We start from the raw sequence: 17,285 nt of genomic DNA, 5'->3' as shown, positions 1-17,285 counted from the left end.
CCTCGTACGGGCCACCAGGTCTAATGAAGGATCTGATCAAACTAGTCCAGTCCTACTCCCCACCTGCATCATCAAAAGTCTCAGCTGTTAAACGCACACGCTTCCCAGCTCGAGCAAAGAACAACAGTACGATTGCACCGCGTGTTTCCATGTGGCGCTACCTACGTGACCGTGGAGAAGACATGAGGAAGTGGCATGATCAGCCCACGTCTGCACTACGAGCACGGGTGAAAGAACTACTAGACATACCAACCACCAGTGGAGTTGCTCCAGTAATCACAGGTAACCAATAGAGGGGCCCTGCCCTCAGTCAGGGGAGGGAAAGGGATAATAGAGTTTATTGGACTGTGTGGATTCGATGGCCTGGCACATCAGAACCACAGGAATATAAGGCGCTGGTGGATACCGGTGCACAGTGCACCCTAATGCCCTCCAGTCATGAAGGGACAGAATCAATCCATATTTCTGGAGTGACTGGGGGCTCTCAAGAATTGACTGTGCTGGAGGCTGAAATAAGCCTCACTGGCAAAGACTGGCAAAAACATCCTATTGTGACTGGCCCAGGGGCTCCATGTATACTGGGTATTGATTACCTCAGAAGGGGGCATTTCAAGGATCCTAAGGGGTATCGATGGGCCTTTGGGATAGCTGCTGTAGACATGGACAACATTAAGCAGCTGTCTGTTTTGCCTGGCCTGTCAGAGGACCCGTCTGTTGTGGGGCTGCTACGAGTAAAAGAGCAGCAGGTACCGATTGCTACAAAGACAGTGCACAGACGGCAGTATCGCACCAACAGGGATTCCTTGCTCCCCATTCATGATTTGATTCGCCAGTTGGAGAATCAGGGAGTGATCAGTAAAACTCACTCACCTTTTAACAGCCCCATATGGCCAGTGCGTAAAGCCAGTGGAGAATGGAGGCTGACAGTAGACTACCGTGGCCTGAATGAGGTCACACCCCCATTGAGCGCTGCTGTGCCGGACATGTTGGAACTCCAGTACGAGCTGGAGTCAAAAGCAGCCAAATGGTATGCCACCATTGACATTGCCAATGCCTTCTTTTCTATTCCTTTGGCCGCAGAATGCAAGCCACAGTTTGCCTTCACCTGGAGGGGCATTCAATATACTTGGAACCGTTTGCCCCAGGGGTGGAAACACAGCCCAACCATTTGCCATGGGTTGGTTCAAACTGTACTGGAACAGGGTGGTGCTCCTGAACACCTGCAGTACATTGATGACATTGTTGTGTGGGGTGATACAGCAGAAGAAGTTTTCACAAAAGGAGAGCAGATCATCCGGATTCTTCTACAAGCTGGCTTTGCTATTAAGCGAAGCAAAGTAAAAGGACCTGCCCAGGAAATTCAGTTCTTAGGTATAAAGTGGCAGGATGGACGTCGTCACATCCCAGCAGATGTGATCGACAAAATCACTGCCATGTCTCCACCAACTAGCAAGAAAGAGACACAATCTTTCCTGGGTGCAGTGGGCTTTTGGAGGATGCACATTCCAAACTACAGCCTCATTGTAAGCCCCCTTTATCAGGTAACGCGGAAGAAGAATGATTTTGCATGGGGCCCTGAGCAGCAGCAGGCTTTTGAACAGATTAAACAAGAGATAGCCCGTGCTGTAGCCCTGGGGCCAGTACGGACTGGACAGGATGTAAAGAACATCCTCTATACTGCTGCTGGAGAGAAAGGCCCCACTTGGAGTTTGTGGCAAAGAGCCTCAGGAGAGACCCGAGGCCGACCCCTGGGATTCTGGAGTCGATCATATAAGGGGTCTGAAGAGTGCTACACTCCAACTGAGAAGGAGATCTTAGCCGCGTATGAGGGGGTTCGGGCTGCTTCCGAAGTAGTCGGGACTGAAACACAGCTCCTTTTGGCACCTCGACTGCCAGTGCTGAACTGGATGTTCAAAGGACAGGTTCCCTCCACCCATCATGCTACCGATGTCACCTGGAGCAAGTGGATTACGCTGATTACACAGCGAGCGCGAATGGGAAACCTCAATCGTCCAGGAATCCTAGAGGTAATCATGGACTGGCCTGAAGATAAAAAGTTCGGAACATCACCAGCAGAAGAGGTATCACGTGCTAAAGAGGCCCCACCATACAACGAATTACCAGAAAATGAAAAGAAATATGCCCTATTCACTGACGGATCATGTCGCATTGTAGGGAAGCATCGCAAATGGAAAGCTGCTGTGTGGAGCCCCACACGACAGGTTGCAGAGGCCACTGAAGGTAAGGGAGAATCAAGTCAGTTTGCAGAGGTAAAAGCTGTCCAGCTGGCCTTAGATGTTGCTGAACGGGAGAGGTGGCCAATGCTGTATCTTTATACTGACTCATGGATGGTGGCAAATGCCTTATGGGGGTGGTTACAGCGGTGGGAACAAAATAACTGGCAACGGAGGGGAAAATCTGTTTGGGCCGCTGAACTATGGAAGGACATTGCTTCCCGAACAAAGAATATGGTTGTAAAGGTGCGTCATGTGGATGCACATGTGCCCAAAAGTCGGGCTACTGAAGAACAACAAAACAACCATCAGGTAGATAAAGCTGCCAAAATTGAGGTGGCTCAAATTGACTTGGACTGGCAGAATAAGGGTGAATTATTTCTAGCTCGATGGGCTCATGAGACCTCAGGCCATCAAGGAAGAGACGCAACATATAAGTGGGCCAGAGACCGAGGGGTGGACTTAACCATGGACGCTATTGCGCAGATTATTCATGATTGTGAAACATGTGCCATAATTAAACAAGCCAGAAGGATGAAACCTCTCTGGGAGGAAGGGCGATGGCAAAAGTATAAATATGGGGAGGCGTGGCAGGTTGATTATATCACCTTGCCACGATCTCGCAGTGGTAAGTGTTATGTACTCACTATGGTAGAGGCAACCACTGGGTGGCTTGAAACATACGCAGTACCCCATGCAACTGCTCGAAACACCATATTAGGTCTTGAGAAACAAGTCTTGTGGCGACATGGCACCCCAGAAAGAATTGAATCTGATAATGGGACACATTTCAAAAATTCTCTTATAAATACTTGGGCCAAAGATCATGGCATTGAGTGGATTTATCATATTCCCTACCATGCACCAGCTTCTGGTAAAATTGAACGATATAATGGGTTGTTGAAAACTATGTTGAAAGCAATGGGTGGTGGAACATTTAAGCACTGGGAGAAGAATCTGGCAGAAGCCACTTGGTTGGTCAATACTAGAGGATCTGTCAATCGTGATGGTCCTAGTCAATCTAGCCCCCTACACACTGTAGAAGGAGATAAGGTCCCTGTTATACATGTAAAGAACATGTTGGGAAAAGCTGTTTGGGTCCTTCCAGCTTCTGGAAAGGGCAAACCTATCCGTGGAACTGTCTTTGCCCAGGGACCTGGGTGCACTTGGTGGGTAATGCAGAAGGATGGGGATGTTCAATGTGTGCCACAAGGGAATTTGATGCTGGGGGAGTGCAGTCAATAATTTTATGTATCTATATATATATATATATGTTTGCATGTGTAGTGTATTTTAGTTATTATAGTTGTACATTTAGTTATGTTACATGCAATTCTACTATTTAGCTATCACAATTTTACATACGTGTATATATATGTATATATATGTATATATTAACCATGATGTAATAATGTAGAATAAGGGGTGGAATGTCATGGTTTTGTAATTTTGTAATTTTGCTATCAGTATTCCACATCATAACATCATGTCAAGTATGGATACTTCTGTTGAATGTGCAGTCCACAAAAGAAGACTACATATCCCAGAGAACAACAGGAGTAACAATAAGTCACGGGACCAGGACTCTATATAATCTCGTTCCCAGGCTGGAGTGCCCTCCTTCTTCTCTCGAACTTCTCGGAGAGTGGGAAGCGTTCCAGCCGTGTCGCCTAGAGTTCACAGTAGGCCTCTCGGTTTTCGGAGACTCTCTCTCTCTGTTTCGTTCGATTTTGTTAGCCTCAATTATATTATATTGTGTTATCTTGTATTTCGATATCATATTTAGTAAAATAAGTTTTTCCTCCTTAGATTGTCACTGTTTTATCCCACTCCCCTTTTCCCCCTCCTTTTCGGGCCCCGGGGGGGGGGCGTGGGGTGGCTTCCCCTGTCACGGGCATAGGTAAATCTAAGTAACCCGTGACAGGTCCCCACATATGGGTCCAACCCCCCACTTATGGGTCCCACTTACGGGTCCAGCCCCCCACTTATGGGTCCCACTTATGCGTCTGGCCCCACATACCCGTCATTGCCCTTCACGTTGCTCTCCTGCTCCAAAATCCACGTTTTTAAGCCCAAAATCCACCCTCCCCCCCCCCCCCGCCCCATATTATTTCCCTTTTGAAGCACAAAAAAAGACCAAAAAATGCCATTTTTAAGCCCAAAATAAGACCCCCCCCCCATATTACATATGGTGTTTGAAGACCCCAAAAACCTCATTTTTAAGCTCAAAATAAGCCCCCAAATCCTTGTTTTTAAGCCCAAAATCCACCTTCCCTCCCCATATTAAATGACCCATTTTGAAGCACAAAAAAGACCCCAAAGCCCCGTTTTCCCGTTTTTAAGCCCAAAATCCACCCTCAGCCCTCATCGTGTTGTACCTCTAATACCCTACAAAAAAAAAAAAACCAAAAGCACTCCCCAAATGACCCAAAATCCCCCATTTTAAGCCCCAAATCCACTACCCCCTATATTATATACCCCCTTTTGAAGCACGAAAGAAGACCCAAAAATGCTGTTTTTAAGCCCAAAATCCATCCCCCCCCCCCCCCCCCCCATATTACATAGGGTGTTTGAAGACCAAAAAACCCCATTTTTTAGCCCAAAATGACCTAAAATCCCCGTTTTTAAGCCCAAAACCCACCCTCCCCCGCCGCTATATTATATACCCCCTTTTGAAGCACAAAAAAAGACCCAAAAATGCTGTTTTTAAGACCAAAATAAGACCCCCCCCCCGTATTACATAAGGTGTTTGAAGACCAAAAAACCCCGTTTTTAAGCACAAAAAAGCCCCCAAATCCACGTTTTTAAGCCCAAAATCCACTGCCCCCCCACCCATTTATTATATAATCCCTTTTGAAGCACAAAAAAAGACCCAAAAATGCCATTTTTAAGCCCAAAATCCACCCTCCACCCCCATATTAAAAACCAGAATTGAAGCCCCCCAAAAGCCCCCCAAACCTTGTTTTTAAGCCCAAAATACACCCCCCCCCCCGCCAACTGTCACGGGTTACTTAGATTTACCTATGCCCGTGACAGGGGAAGCCACCCCACGGCCCCCCACCCGGGGCCCGGAAAGGAGGGGGAAAAGGGGAGTGGGATAAAACAGCGACAATCTAAGGAGGAAAAGCTTATTTTACTAAATATGATATCGAAATACAAGTGTCATGGTTTTGTAATTTTGTAATTTTGCTATCAGTATTCCACATCATAACATCATGTCAAGTATGGATACTTCTGTTGAATGTGCAGTCCACAGAAGAAGACTACATATCCCAGAGAACAACAGGAGTAACAATAAGTCACGGGACCAGGACTCTATATAATCTCGTTCCCAGGCTGGAGTGCCCTCCTTCTTCTCTCGAACTTCTCGGAGAGTGGGAAGCGTTCCAGCCGTGTCGCCTAGAGTTCACAGTAGGCCTCTCGGTTTTCGGAGACTCTCTCTCTCTCTGTTTCGTTCGATTTTGTTAGCCTTAATTATATTATATTGTGTTATCTTGTATTTCGGTATCATATTTAGTAAAATAAGTTTTTCCTCCTTAGATTGTCGCTGTTTTATCCCACTCCCCTTTTCCCCCTCCTTTCCGGGCCCCGGGGGGGGGGGCGTGGGGTGGCTTCCCCTGTCACGGGCATAGGTAAATCTAAGTAACCCGTGACAGATTTTTTGGTGGAGAATGCGGGCATAGAGCTTTTTAGCTTTTAGAACAACTCTCTCTTTGCTCTTAAAGAGCTTCGTTACGGGAGTGTTGGGAGTGTTATCTTTCCGTAGCTGCTCACGGAGAACGTGACCTTGAAATACCAGACAAATTGTCAACATTAAGGGCTGCTGCACATTCTCAGCACTGCTATCTAACTTTTGTGTAGAAAACAAAGGGATTTCTTTCTCCCTTAGAGCAAAGCTAGCTAGCTATGACTTTTACAGAGCCTGCCAGCTATGAATCCACTCTTCATCCCAGTTGCTCTGTTTAAGGGATTGAAAGCAATTATGATCTTCTTAAAGTATTGGTCAACTATTAACACCATAATTTGGTGTTGTGGAATTGTGCAGATATATAGCCTAATAAGGTGGATACTGATGGAGACACCTGCCTGGTACTTTTACGAGATGTGGTATGGTCAGAATTTTGGCATCTACACCCCAGATGGAATTGTGAATCTTACAAACACTTGCATCCCAGATGGAACAGGCAATTTTACAAATACTTGCATCCCAGATGGAACAGGCAATTTTACAAACAGCACCATGTTTAATTCATTGTACAGGCTAAAAAAACCCTTTTTATTTAGGTTGTACTCTCAGATTTCCACACGCTTTTCAATAACTGAGATAGGGTTCATACTTGCATTCATGTTATCACTATCAATGCATGCATATATGTTCCTATGCATTCGTTCTATGCGGAAGTCTCCTCCAGAACAAGAGAATGATGACTGGCAGGGAATATGGAAAGGTTTAGGAAAAGTCTTAGAAGCATGGGGACCCGCAGTGTCATGGGATTTCACTCTTGAACACCTAAGGGACCCTAAGAAATTATGTGAATATTTGGGTCAGAGATCTAAGGAGGTAAACCTTATGTGGGGTTTGGCTTATGCATACCGTGCTTTGTATCATACTATTCTGGAGAGAGAGAGTTTCCGATCTGAGATTCAAGCCCAAGTTAATTCTGATCAGTCACAGGAGGCATCAGTAGCAATATCAGTTGCCCCTGTGGAAGGCAAGAAATGGAAACGGGTGTCCATGCGTCTAGAACGAAAAGAAGGAGAAGCACAGGGGGGGGCAGCAGAAGACTCAGGTGCCGGGCATGGAGCAGTACCGAAAAAAGCAAAGGCAAAAACCAAGAGGCATGAAGAAGAGACTGATGATGAGGAGGAAATCACCTATTGTCGACCTCTGAAGCTGACTGAAATCCAAGGCTCAAGAAAGGAGTTTACACGGCGTCAAGATGAAGGTATCCTTGCTTGGTTGCTTCGCTGCTGGGACAACGGGGCCAACAGCTTGTCTCTAGATGGTAATGAAGCTCGCCAACTAGGAAGCATTGCCCAAGATGCAGGTATCGACAGAGGGATTAGCAGATGTTCGGATGGAGCTGCCACTCTCTGGTTGCGGCTGTTAGAAGCCGTGAGAGAAAGGTACCCCTATAAGGATGCTTTGAAGCCTAAATTTGATAGTTGGAATACCGTCCAAAAAGGTATTCAGCGCCTGAGGGAACTGGCCATGGCGAAAATGTTGTACAGCCCTGATCCAAGCGAACTTGCCCCTGAGAGAGTGAGGGCCGATCCTGACATGTGGCAGAAAATCACAAGTACAGCACCAGAGAGAATTGCACAGTCATTGGTATCAGGATCTAAAGGATTCGTGGACAGATGGCCCCGAGTTGTTGAGCTGATTATAATGCTTCAAACCACCGATCAGCAGCTCCCCCAACTGCATGCCGCAGTTTCTGCCATCTCACGGCTAGAAAACCGAGTAGATGAAATGTGCAAGAAATTGTTTCCATCAACTAATTGTAATGATCCCGTAATAGTATCAGAAACAACTGATGAAGGTCAATCCTCGTACGGGCCACCAGGTCTAATGAAGGATCTGATCAAACTAGTCCAGTCCTACTCCCCACCTGCATCATCAAAAGTCTCAGCTGTTAAACGCACACGCTTCCCAGCTCGAGCAAAGAACAACAGTACGATTGCACCGCGTGTTTCCATGTGGCGCTACCTACGTGACCGTGGAGAAGACATGAGGAAGTGGCATGATCAGCCCACGTCTGCACTACGAGCACGGGTGAAAGAACTACTAGACATACCAACCACCAGTGGAGTTGCTCCAGTCATCACAGGTAACCAATAGAGGGGCCCTGCCCTCAGTCAGGGGAGGGAAAGGGATAATAGAGTTTATTGGACTGTGTGGATTCGATGGCCTGGCACATCAGAACCACAGGAATATAAGGCGCTGGTGGATACCGGTGCACAGTGCACCCTAATGCCCTCCAGTCATGAAGGGACAGAATCAATCCATATTTCTGGAGTGACTGGGGGCTCTCAAGAATTGACTGTGCTGGAGGCTGAAATAAGCCTCACTGGCAAAGACTAGCAAAAACATCCTATTGTGACTGGCCCAGGGGCTCCATGTATACTGGGTATTGATTACCTCAGAAGGGGGCATTTCAAGGATCCTAAGGGGTATCGATGGGCCTTTGGGATAGCTGCTGTAGACATGGACAACATTAAGCAGCTGTCTGTTTTGCCCGGCCTGTCAGAGGACCCGTCTGTTGTGGGGCTGTTACGAGTAAAAGAGCAGCAGGTACCGATTGCTACAAAGACAGTGCACAGACGACAGTATCGCACCAACAGGGATTCCTTGCTTCCCATTCATGATTTGATTCGCCAGTTGGAGAATCAGGGAGTGATCAGTAAAACTCACTCACCTTTTAACAGCCCCATATGGCCAGTGCGTAAAGCCAGTGGAGAATGGAGGCTGACAGTAGACTACCGTGGCCTGAATGAGGTCACACCCCCATTGAGCGCTGCTGTGCCGGACATGTTGGAACTCCAGTACGAGCTGGAGTCAAAAGCAGCCAAATGGTATACCACCATTGACATTGCCAATGCCTTCTTTTCTATTCCTTTGGCCGCAGAATGCAAGCCACAGTTTGCCTTCACCTGGAGGGGCATTCAGTATACTTGGAACCGTTTGCCCCAGGGGTGGAAACACAGCCCAACCATTTGCCATGGGTTGGTCCAAACTGTACTGGAACAGGGTGGTGCTCCTGAACACCTGCAGTACATTGATGACATTGTTGTGTGGGGCGATACAGCAGAAGAAGTTTTCACAAAAGGAGAGCAGATAATCCGGATTCTTCTACAAGCTGGCTTTGCTATTAAGCGAAGCAAAGTAAAAGGACCTGCCCAGGAAATTCAGTTCTTAGGTATAAAGTGGCAGGATGGACGTCGTCACATCCCAGCAGATGTGATCGACAAAATCACTGCCATGTCTCCACCAACTAGCAAGAAAGAGACACAATCTTTCCTGGGTGCAGTGGGCTTTTGGAGGATGCACATTCCAAACTACAGCCTCATTGTAAGCCCCCTTTATCAGGTAACGCGGAAGAAGAATTATTTTGCATGGGGCCCTGAGCAGCAGCAGGCTTTTTAACAGATTAAACAAGAAATAGCCCGTGCCGTGGCCCTGGGGCCAGTACGGACTGGACAGGATGTAAAGAACATCCTCTATACTGCTGCTGGAGAGAAAGGCCCCACTTGGAGTTTGTGGCAAAGAGCCTCAGGAGAGACCCGAGGCCGACCCCTGGGATTCTGGAGTCGATCATATAAGGGGTCTGAAGAGTGCTACACTCCAACTGAGAAGGAGATCTTAGCCGCGTATGAGGGGGTTCGGGCTGCTTCCGAAGTAGTCGGGACTGAAACACAGCTCCTTTTGGCACCTCGACTGCCAGTGCTGAACTGGATGTTCAAAGGACAGGTTCCCTCCACCCATCATGCTACCGATGTCACCTGGAGCAAGTGGATTACGCTGATTACACAGCGAGCGCGAATGGGAAACCTCAATCGTCCAGGAATCCTAGAGGTAATCATGGACTGGCCTGAAGATAAAAGGTTTGGAACATCACCAGCAGAAGAGGTATCACGTGCTAAAGAGGCCCCACCATACAACGAATTACCAGAAAATGAAAAGAAATATGCCCTATTAACTGACGGATCATGTCGCATTGTAGGGAAGCATCGCAAATGGAAAGCTGCTGTGTGGAGCCCCACACGACAGGTTGCAGAGGCCACTGAAGGTAAGGGAGAATCAAGTCAGTTTGCAGAGGTAAAGGCTGTCCAGCTGGCCTAAGAAGATCATAATTGCTTTCAATCCCTTAAACAGAGCAACTGGGATGAAGAGTGGATTCATAGCTGGCAGGCTCTGTAAAAGTCAGAGCTAGCTAGCTTTGCTCTAAGGGAGAAAGAAATCCCTTTGTTTTCTACACAAAAGTTAGATAGCAGTGCTGAGAATGTGCAGCAGCCCTTAATGTTGACAATTTGTCTGGTATTTCATGGTCACGTTCTCCGTGAGCAGCTACGGAAAGATAACACTCCCAACACTCCCGTAACGAAGCTCTTTAAGAGCAAAGAGAGAGTTGTTCTAAAAGCTAAAAAGCTCTATGCCCGCATTCTCCACCAAAAAATCTGTCACGGGTTACTTAGATTTACCTATGCCCGTGACAGGGGAAGCCACCCCACGCCCCCCACCCCGGGGCCCGGAAAGGAGGGGGAAAAGGGGAGTGGGATAAAACAGCAACAATCTAAGGAGGAAAAACTTATTTTACTAAATATGATATCGAAATACAAGATAACACAATATAATATAATTAAGGCTAACAAATCGAACGAAACAGAGAGAGAGAGAGTCTCCGAAAACCGAGAGGCCTACTGTGAACTCTAGGCGACACGGCTGGAACGCTTCCCACTCTCCGAGAAGTTCGAGAGAAGAAGGAGGGCACTCCAGCCTGGGAACGAGATTATATAGAGTCCTGGTCCCGTGACTTATTGTTACTCCTGTTGTTCTCTGGGATATGTAGTCTTCTTCTGTGGACTGCACATTCAACAGAAGTATCCATACTTGACATGATGTTATGATGTGGAATACTGATAGCAAAATTACAAAATTACAAAACCATGAAACCCCCATATTAAATTCCATATTTGAAGACTGTCAAAACTAATTTTGGAGCCCAAAAGAAGAGCCAAAATCCGCGTTTTTCAGCCCAAAATCCTCCCACCCCCGCTGCTATGTTATATACCCCCTTTTGAAGCACAAAAAGTGTTACCTCCGATCTGGTAACCTGGAAAGTCAAGTCCCTTTGTGAATGTGTATCGACGGCCCCGACCAAGTCACAGCTGTTTGTTACACCATTATGGTGAGCTGTAAAATGGCGTTTATTGGAATGTGAGGGTCCCTTATATAGGTATCCAGTTTCATCCTTATCTTTTATACATATGCATGACCCAGCAGGGGAGGGCCTATCACGTTACATCCCGAGGGTCCGATTTCGCCTAATACAACATCTCCCTCTCCCCATGCTTAACAAAACCATGCCCCATTACAACGCAAGCGCCAATCCTAATCCTAGTATATAAAAGTGTTAGTACTTATATAAATTTTTGTGGTGAGTTATTTAAAAAGTGACGTAAACATGCAGAGGTATGTGGTGCAGTGTGTAATAATGTTAGTGTTTCTTTAGTTAGTATTTTCAAGGCATCTTGGGCTATATTATACAGTTCATCCTTCTGCTCAAAGCTTCTCATATATCTGCTGGAACTCCATTTTCTCATTCAAAGTCCTTGCACCTGTGCCTCTTGAGCCAGCAGCAGGAAATCTATTGCAGCTCTTTTCTGTAAAACAGCATGCCTGAAAGAAAAGTACTCAGCTTTCGATTAGTTTTCTGTTTCTCCCAGACCGCCCTTTTGGGTGATCACTGCATCAGGTTTTACTTTTCTCGATGGGATCCATAAAATTTTTCCTGATTCTCTGTCCTTTACTGCGGCATAACCTCTTCGTTCAAAATGATTGATTGCATAATGTGCTGTGCCAATACTTCAGCCTGCTGGGCTATTGGGATCCTACCACTGTGACCTTTCCCTCCCCAAGGACACGTATCTTGTCCTTCAGGAGACGGTTGGCCCTTTCCACAATGCTTGTCCCTGGGAATTCCCAGCGATGCCCGTCGAGTGAGATATTCCCCAATGCTCCTTGAGTAGATCTTGAGATGAAGCACGAGCCATTGTCTGTCTTGATGTGTCGCAGCACACCAAGGACCATGATGGCAGTGGCCCAGTGTCGCTGAGCTGCAGGGGACTTAAATGTTAACATAACCATCACTCAATCAAAACCTTCACTGGTAATACACTAAACAGAAGATTACATGTAACGTCATAATTTTTTGAGTTGACATATACACACTCATTCCAGCATTCATTTTAGACAATTCTATAAATGAAAATTTCTAAGCTAATGTATTATTACTTATCGACAACTATGAGGTGGCAAACCACCAAAAGGAGAGAGAAGGAACACAGTAGTGGTGGATGCGATAGGCAGTGCCTGCAGGGCGTCCCCTGCTTCAAAGTGCACTTGCCTTTCTCACCCATCACAGATTCTCTCCTGTGCAGGGCTTTTTAACATGTACTCCATATATGCATGGCCAGTGCATGATACAGAGCCCAGGTGGAACACCTGCTCTTAAAAGATAACAAACCACTATATTAGATCTCTCTACAATACAAACTACTCAGAAAAGTTATTAACAGGTATAGTCACTTATTTCTATTGTTACTTGCTTCACCCTTAGCTTTCTTCTTTTTTCTTTTAATTGGTAAGCTTTTTCTTGTTGACCTACTCCTACTATAGTTACAAAAATCATCTATGGGTAGTATAGTAATTCTTGATGCAGTACAGAGTGAGATGCACCTGAAACTGTCAGAAAACAAATATCTTTGCACTGCTGTGAGCACATTGCATTCAGCCCACTACGGGCAAAACTCATCCTGGGATCTTCAGGACCTGCTCTAGTACAGCTGCCACCGTTCCATCCAACTCCACCACCAGAATTCCCCCTTGGAAATTCCCCACAATTTCCAAGCTCAATCAACAAATTTGTCCAAGTACCCTACCCTAGTTCCCTAAATGTGTATATTATTGGGAGAAAATGAAGACATTCTTGCTCCGACTAGCAAGAGATTTGCTTTTGTCCCATTCGGAAGTAACGATTTGTTTACTTTCACAAGCGGCGGAGCCGAGGGGCGGGGGGGGGGTGGGGGGGGTGCGGGCTAAGCAGTGAGGGAAGGGCAGCGCGGGGGTTTGCGTTCTCTTGCTGGCACTTAAACTTCTCTGGCTAGAGCAGATCACATTCAATATTTTAACTCACTGTTCTTCTGTAACCTTTTGCTGTTTTTTGTTTTTCATAATTCCACTACTCGAACCCTCAATTACACTTCCATGTAACATTAATAATTCCACTTCCATATAGCATTCATGTTTACACATCCCTATAACATTAACAGTTCCATATACCATTTGCATTTATACTTTCATATACCATAAACATTTAACAATCACAAAGACAGTGACAATAATCAATACAGTTTATCCTAAGCATTCTTCCTCTCCTCCAAGTTATCAGCAGGAGTTTAACCGACTCCAACTCGGGCTGCCAAGGCTCGCTCGTCAGCTGGTCTTGTTTCTGCTTCAGAGGCTCCACTCGAGCCCGGGGCCCCCTGACCGGGCCCCCAATTAACGATAAAAAGGAATGCCTCCCTTATCTTTGACCAATCCGAGACTTGGTCGCTCTTGTTCTCCCCTCTCCCTCCCCCCAGGTAGAGCTGGACCAGTAGCCCACCCTCTTGGGGAAGGGTTATGATGATTAGGAACGCCTCTGCCTCCGCCCCCGCTGATGCGGATTGGCTTCCATCTTGGTTAGTCTTATCCACCCCGCCCCCCGGGGCGGAACCACACCCACAACACATCCCATCTCGAGGAAGGGACCCATCCTCCCGCCCCTGCTCACTCCCCTTCCCCACCCCCAAGGATGGGCGAAGGAACGCAGGTTGCTTTGGATACCGTGATGGGGCCTCCGAGGAAGGCTTCTGCTGGTCAAGAGATAAGGATGTGGAATGTGTGGAATGCTGCTGGACGGGGCCATCTGCTCGTTGTTCAGCCGGAGTGATGGGTGCGGTCGGGATGGCTCGCGCCACCTTGTCTTTGTCTTTCAAATCCTCACATCTGCAAGAGAAAAAGCCTCCCGACCCACATTCCGCCGTCCCAACCTGAGTTTCAGTCTTCCCCTCTTTCCGAGCCGCTTTCAATGCCCGTAGCACCAATGCCCACGTTTTGAGCTCAGAAGCTTTTTGCTCATTCATTGCGCGCTCAAAGAGCGAAAAAGTTAAAGAGTCCCACTTATTGTGATCCAAAATCACCCGAGGAGAGGAAAGCTCCCTCTCCTTTTCAAGACAACTAATGACGGCCGCAAAGTCCTTCTTAGAAGGCGTATCTTTCCTACCATAGTAGGTTTTACAAAGTTGCAATACTACTCTAATGACGGAATACATTTACCCAGAGACCTGAAGTCTTCCTGGTCTTCTACGAACTATCGGCCGTAGGATAGGCGCAGCGCTGCATTCCCCTTTGCACCCGACCGAGAGTGCTTCCACGGGCTCGAACCGTGGATACCGCGTCCGTCAGCGCGGTTTTAGCCGTCGCACACTCACCTCCAGGACTTTTCCTCACACGGGGCACCATTTGTTACCTCCGATCTGGTAACCTGGAAAGTCAAGTCCCTTTGTGAATGTGTATCGACAGCCCCGACCAAGTCACAGCTGTTTGTTACACCATTATGGTGAGCTGTAAAATGGCGTTTATTGGAATGTGAGGGTCCCTTATATAGGTATCCAGTTTCATCCTTATCTTTTATACATATGCATGACCCAGCAGGGGAGGGCCTATCACGTTACATCCCGAGGGTCCGATTTCGCCTAATACAACAAAAAAGAGACCCAAAATGCCGTTTTTAAGCCCAAAATAAGACCACCCACCCCCATATTACATACGGTGTTTGAAGACCCCAAAAACCCCATTTTTGAGCCCAAAATAAGCCCCCAAATCCATGTTTTTAAGCCCAAAATCCACTGCCCCCCCACCCCTATATTATATATCCTTTTTTGAAGCACAAAAAAAGACCCAAAAATGCAATTTTTAAGCCCAAAATCCACCCTCCCCCTTCATATTAAATACCATATTGGACGACCCCAAAAACCCCATTTTGGAGTACAAAAAAAGACCCCAAATCCACGTTTTTCAGCCTAAAATCCACCCTCCCCCCACCCATATTAAATACCCCATTTTGAAGCCCCCAAAATGACCCAAAATCCCTGTTTTTAAGCTCTAAATCCACCCTCCCCCCCCTCCCCCCGATATTATATACCGTATTTGAAGACCCCCAAAATGACACAAATTCCCTGTTTTTAAGCCCCAAATCCACCCTCCACCCCCCATATTAAATACCGTTTTTGAAGCCCCTAAAAACCGTATTTTTGAGCCAAAAAACCTCCAAAACCCCATTTTTCAGCCCCAAATCCACCCCATATTTTATATCATATTTTATGACCCCAAGATGACCCAAAATTGCCATATTTCAGCCCAAAAATACCATGTTTGAAGACCCCGATGAGGAGAGACTTGTCGGCCTCTGTGTCCCACCAGGACGTGGGGGGCTCCAGTTGATCCAGCAACGGGAACGAGATGGACACGGCGCTGTGGGGCACAGTGTGGGGCACAGTGTGAGGCAGGAGGGATCTATGGGGCTGGAAGGGCTTAATATGGGAATCTATGGGGCTGGAGGACCGGAATATGGGAATCTATGGGGCTGGAGGACCGGAATATGGGAATCTATGGGGCTGGAGGAGCTTCATGTGGGGCTGGAGGACCTTAATATGGGAATCTATGGGGCTGGAGGAGCTTAATATGGGAATCTATGGGGCTGGAGGAGCTTCATCTGGGGCTGGAGGACATTAATATGGGGCTGGAGGGGCTTAATGTGGGGCAGAGGGGGGATCGATGGGGCTGGAGGATCCCAATATGGTGCTGGAGGACAAGAGGGTGGGAATCTATGGGGCTGGAGGACAAGAGGGTGGGAATCTATGAGGCTGGAGGACCTTCATATGGGGATCTATGGGGTTGGAGGGGCTTAATGTGGGGCTGGAGGGGATTAATATGGTGCTGGAGGGGCTCAATGTGGGGCAGGGGGGGAATCTATGGGGCTGGAGGACCCTAATATGGGAATCTATGGGGCTGGAGGACCTTAATATGGGGCTGAGGTGGGAATCTATGGAGCTGGAGGGGGTAAATGTGGGGCTGGAGGACCAGAGGGTGGGAATCTATGGGGCTGGAGGACCTTAATATGGGGCAGGATGGGCTTAAAGTGGGGCGGGGGGGGGGGGGGAATCTATGGGGCTGGGGTGGGAATCTATGGGACTGGAGTGTGAATCTATGGGGCTGGAGGACCCTAATATGGGAATCTATGGGGCTGGAGGAGCTTAATGTGGGGCAGGGGGGGGAATCTATGGGGCTGGAGGGGCTCTATATGGGGCTGGAGGGTCTTAATGTGGGGCTGGAGGGGCTTAATATGGGACTAAAGGGGCTTAATATGGGAATCTATGGGGCTGGAGGTGCTTCATGTGGGGCTGAGGTGGGAATCTATGGGGCTGGAGTGGGAATCTATGGGGTTGGAGGGGCTCAATGTGGGGCTGGGGTGGGAATCTATGGGGGACTCCAGTTGATCCAGCAACAGGAACAAGATGGACACGGTGCTGTGGGGCACAGTGTGGGGCAGAAAGATCTATGGGGCTGGAGTGGGGATCTATAGGGCTGGAGGGGCTTAATGTGGGGCTGGAGGATCTTAATATGAAGCAGGGGGGCATCTATGGGGCTGGAGGACCTTAATATGGGGCTGGAGGGCCTTAATATGGGGCTGGGGTGGGAATCTATGGGGCTGGAGGAGCTTAATATAGGGCAGGAGGACCTCACTATGGGGCTGGAGGACCCTAATATGGGAATCTATGGGGCTGGAGAACCTCAATATGGGGCTGGAGGACCATAGAGTGGCAATCTATGGGGCTGGAGGACCTTCATATGGGGATGGAGGACCTCATAGACCCCTATATCGGGTCTGGGGGATCCCAAATGACCCCAATGTGGGGCTGGAGGACCGAAGGGAGGGAATCTATGGGGCTGGAGGACCCCAAAGGACTCAAATATGGGGCTGGAGGACCTTAATATGGGGCTGGAGGGAGGACCAGATGGTGGGAATCTATGGGGCTGGAGGACATTAATATGGGGCTGGAGGACCACAAAATGGGTCTAAATTGGTCTAGAAGACCCCCAATATGGGGCTGGGGACACCAATATGGGGCTGGAGGACCTTCATATGGGGCTGGAGGACCCTAATATGAGAATCTGTGGGGCTGGAGGACCTCGCTATGGGGCTGGAGGACCCTAATATGAGAATC

At 47.7% G+C, this 17,285-nt stretch overlaps 1 protein-coding gene across 1 annotated transcript in view; it reads right to left on the bottom strand.

Moving 5' to 3' along the window:
- Window positions 1–14,757, bottom strand: part of LOC146754602 (uncharacterized) — a 544,359-nt gene extending 529,602 nt beyond the window's left edge. The window contains exon 1 of the mRNA XM_085527550.1: window positions 12,619–14,757. Coding sequence (XP_085383676.1) covers window positions 13,413–14,330 — 918 coding nt within the window. The 5' untranslated portion in view covers window positions 14,331–14,757 and the 3' untranslated portion in view covers window positions 12,619–13,412. The remainder of the gene's footprint in view (window positions 1–12,618) is intronic.
- Between the last annotated feature and the right edge of the window lie 2,528 nt (window positions 14,758–17,285).

The sequence above is a fragment of the Coturnix japonica genome, chromosome W (assembly GCF_054131305.1).
Source record: "Coturnix japonica strain WE chromosome W, WE-NBRP24, whole genome shotgun sequence".
In the NCBI taxonomy this organism is placed as follows: domain Eukaryota; kingdom Metazoa; phylum Chordata; class Aves; order Galliformes; family Phasianidae; genus Coturnix; species Coturnix japonica.
Note: the sequence above shows the minus strand (reverse complement) of the source record. Positions and strands in the feature narration are given on the sequence as shown.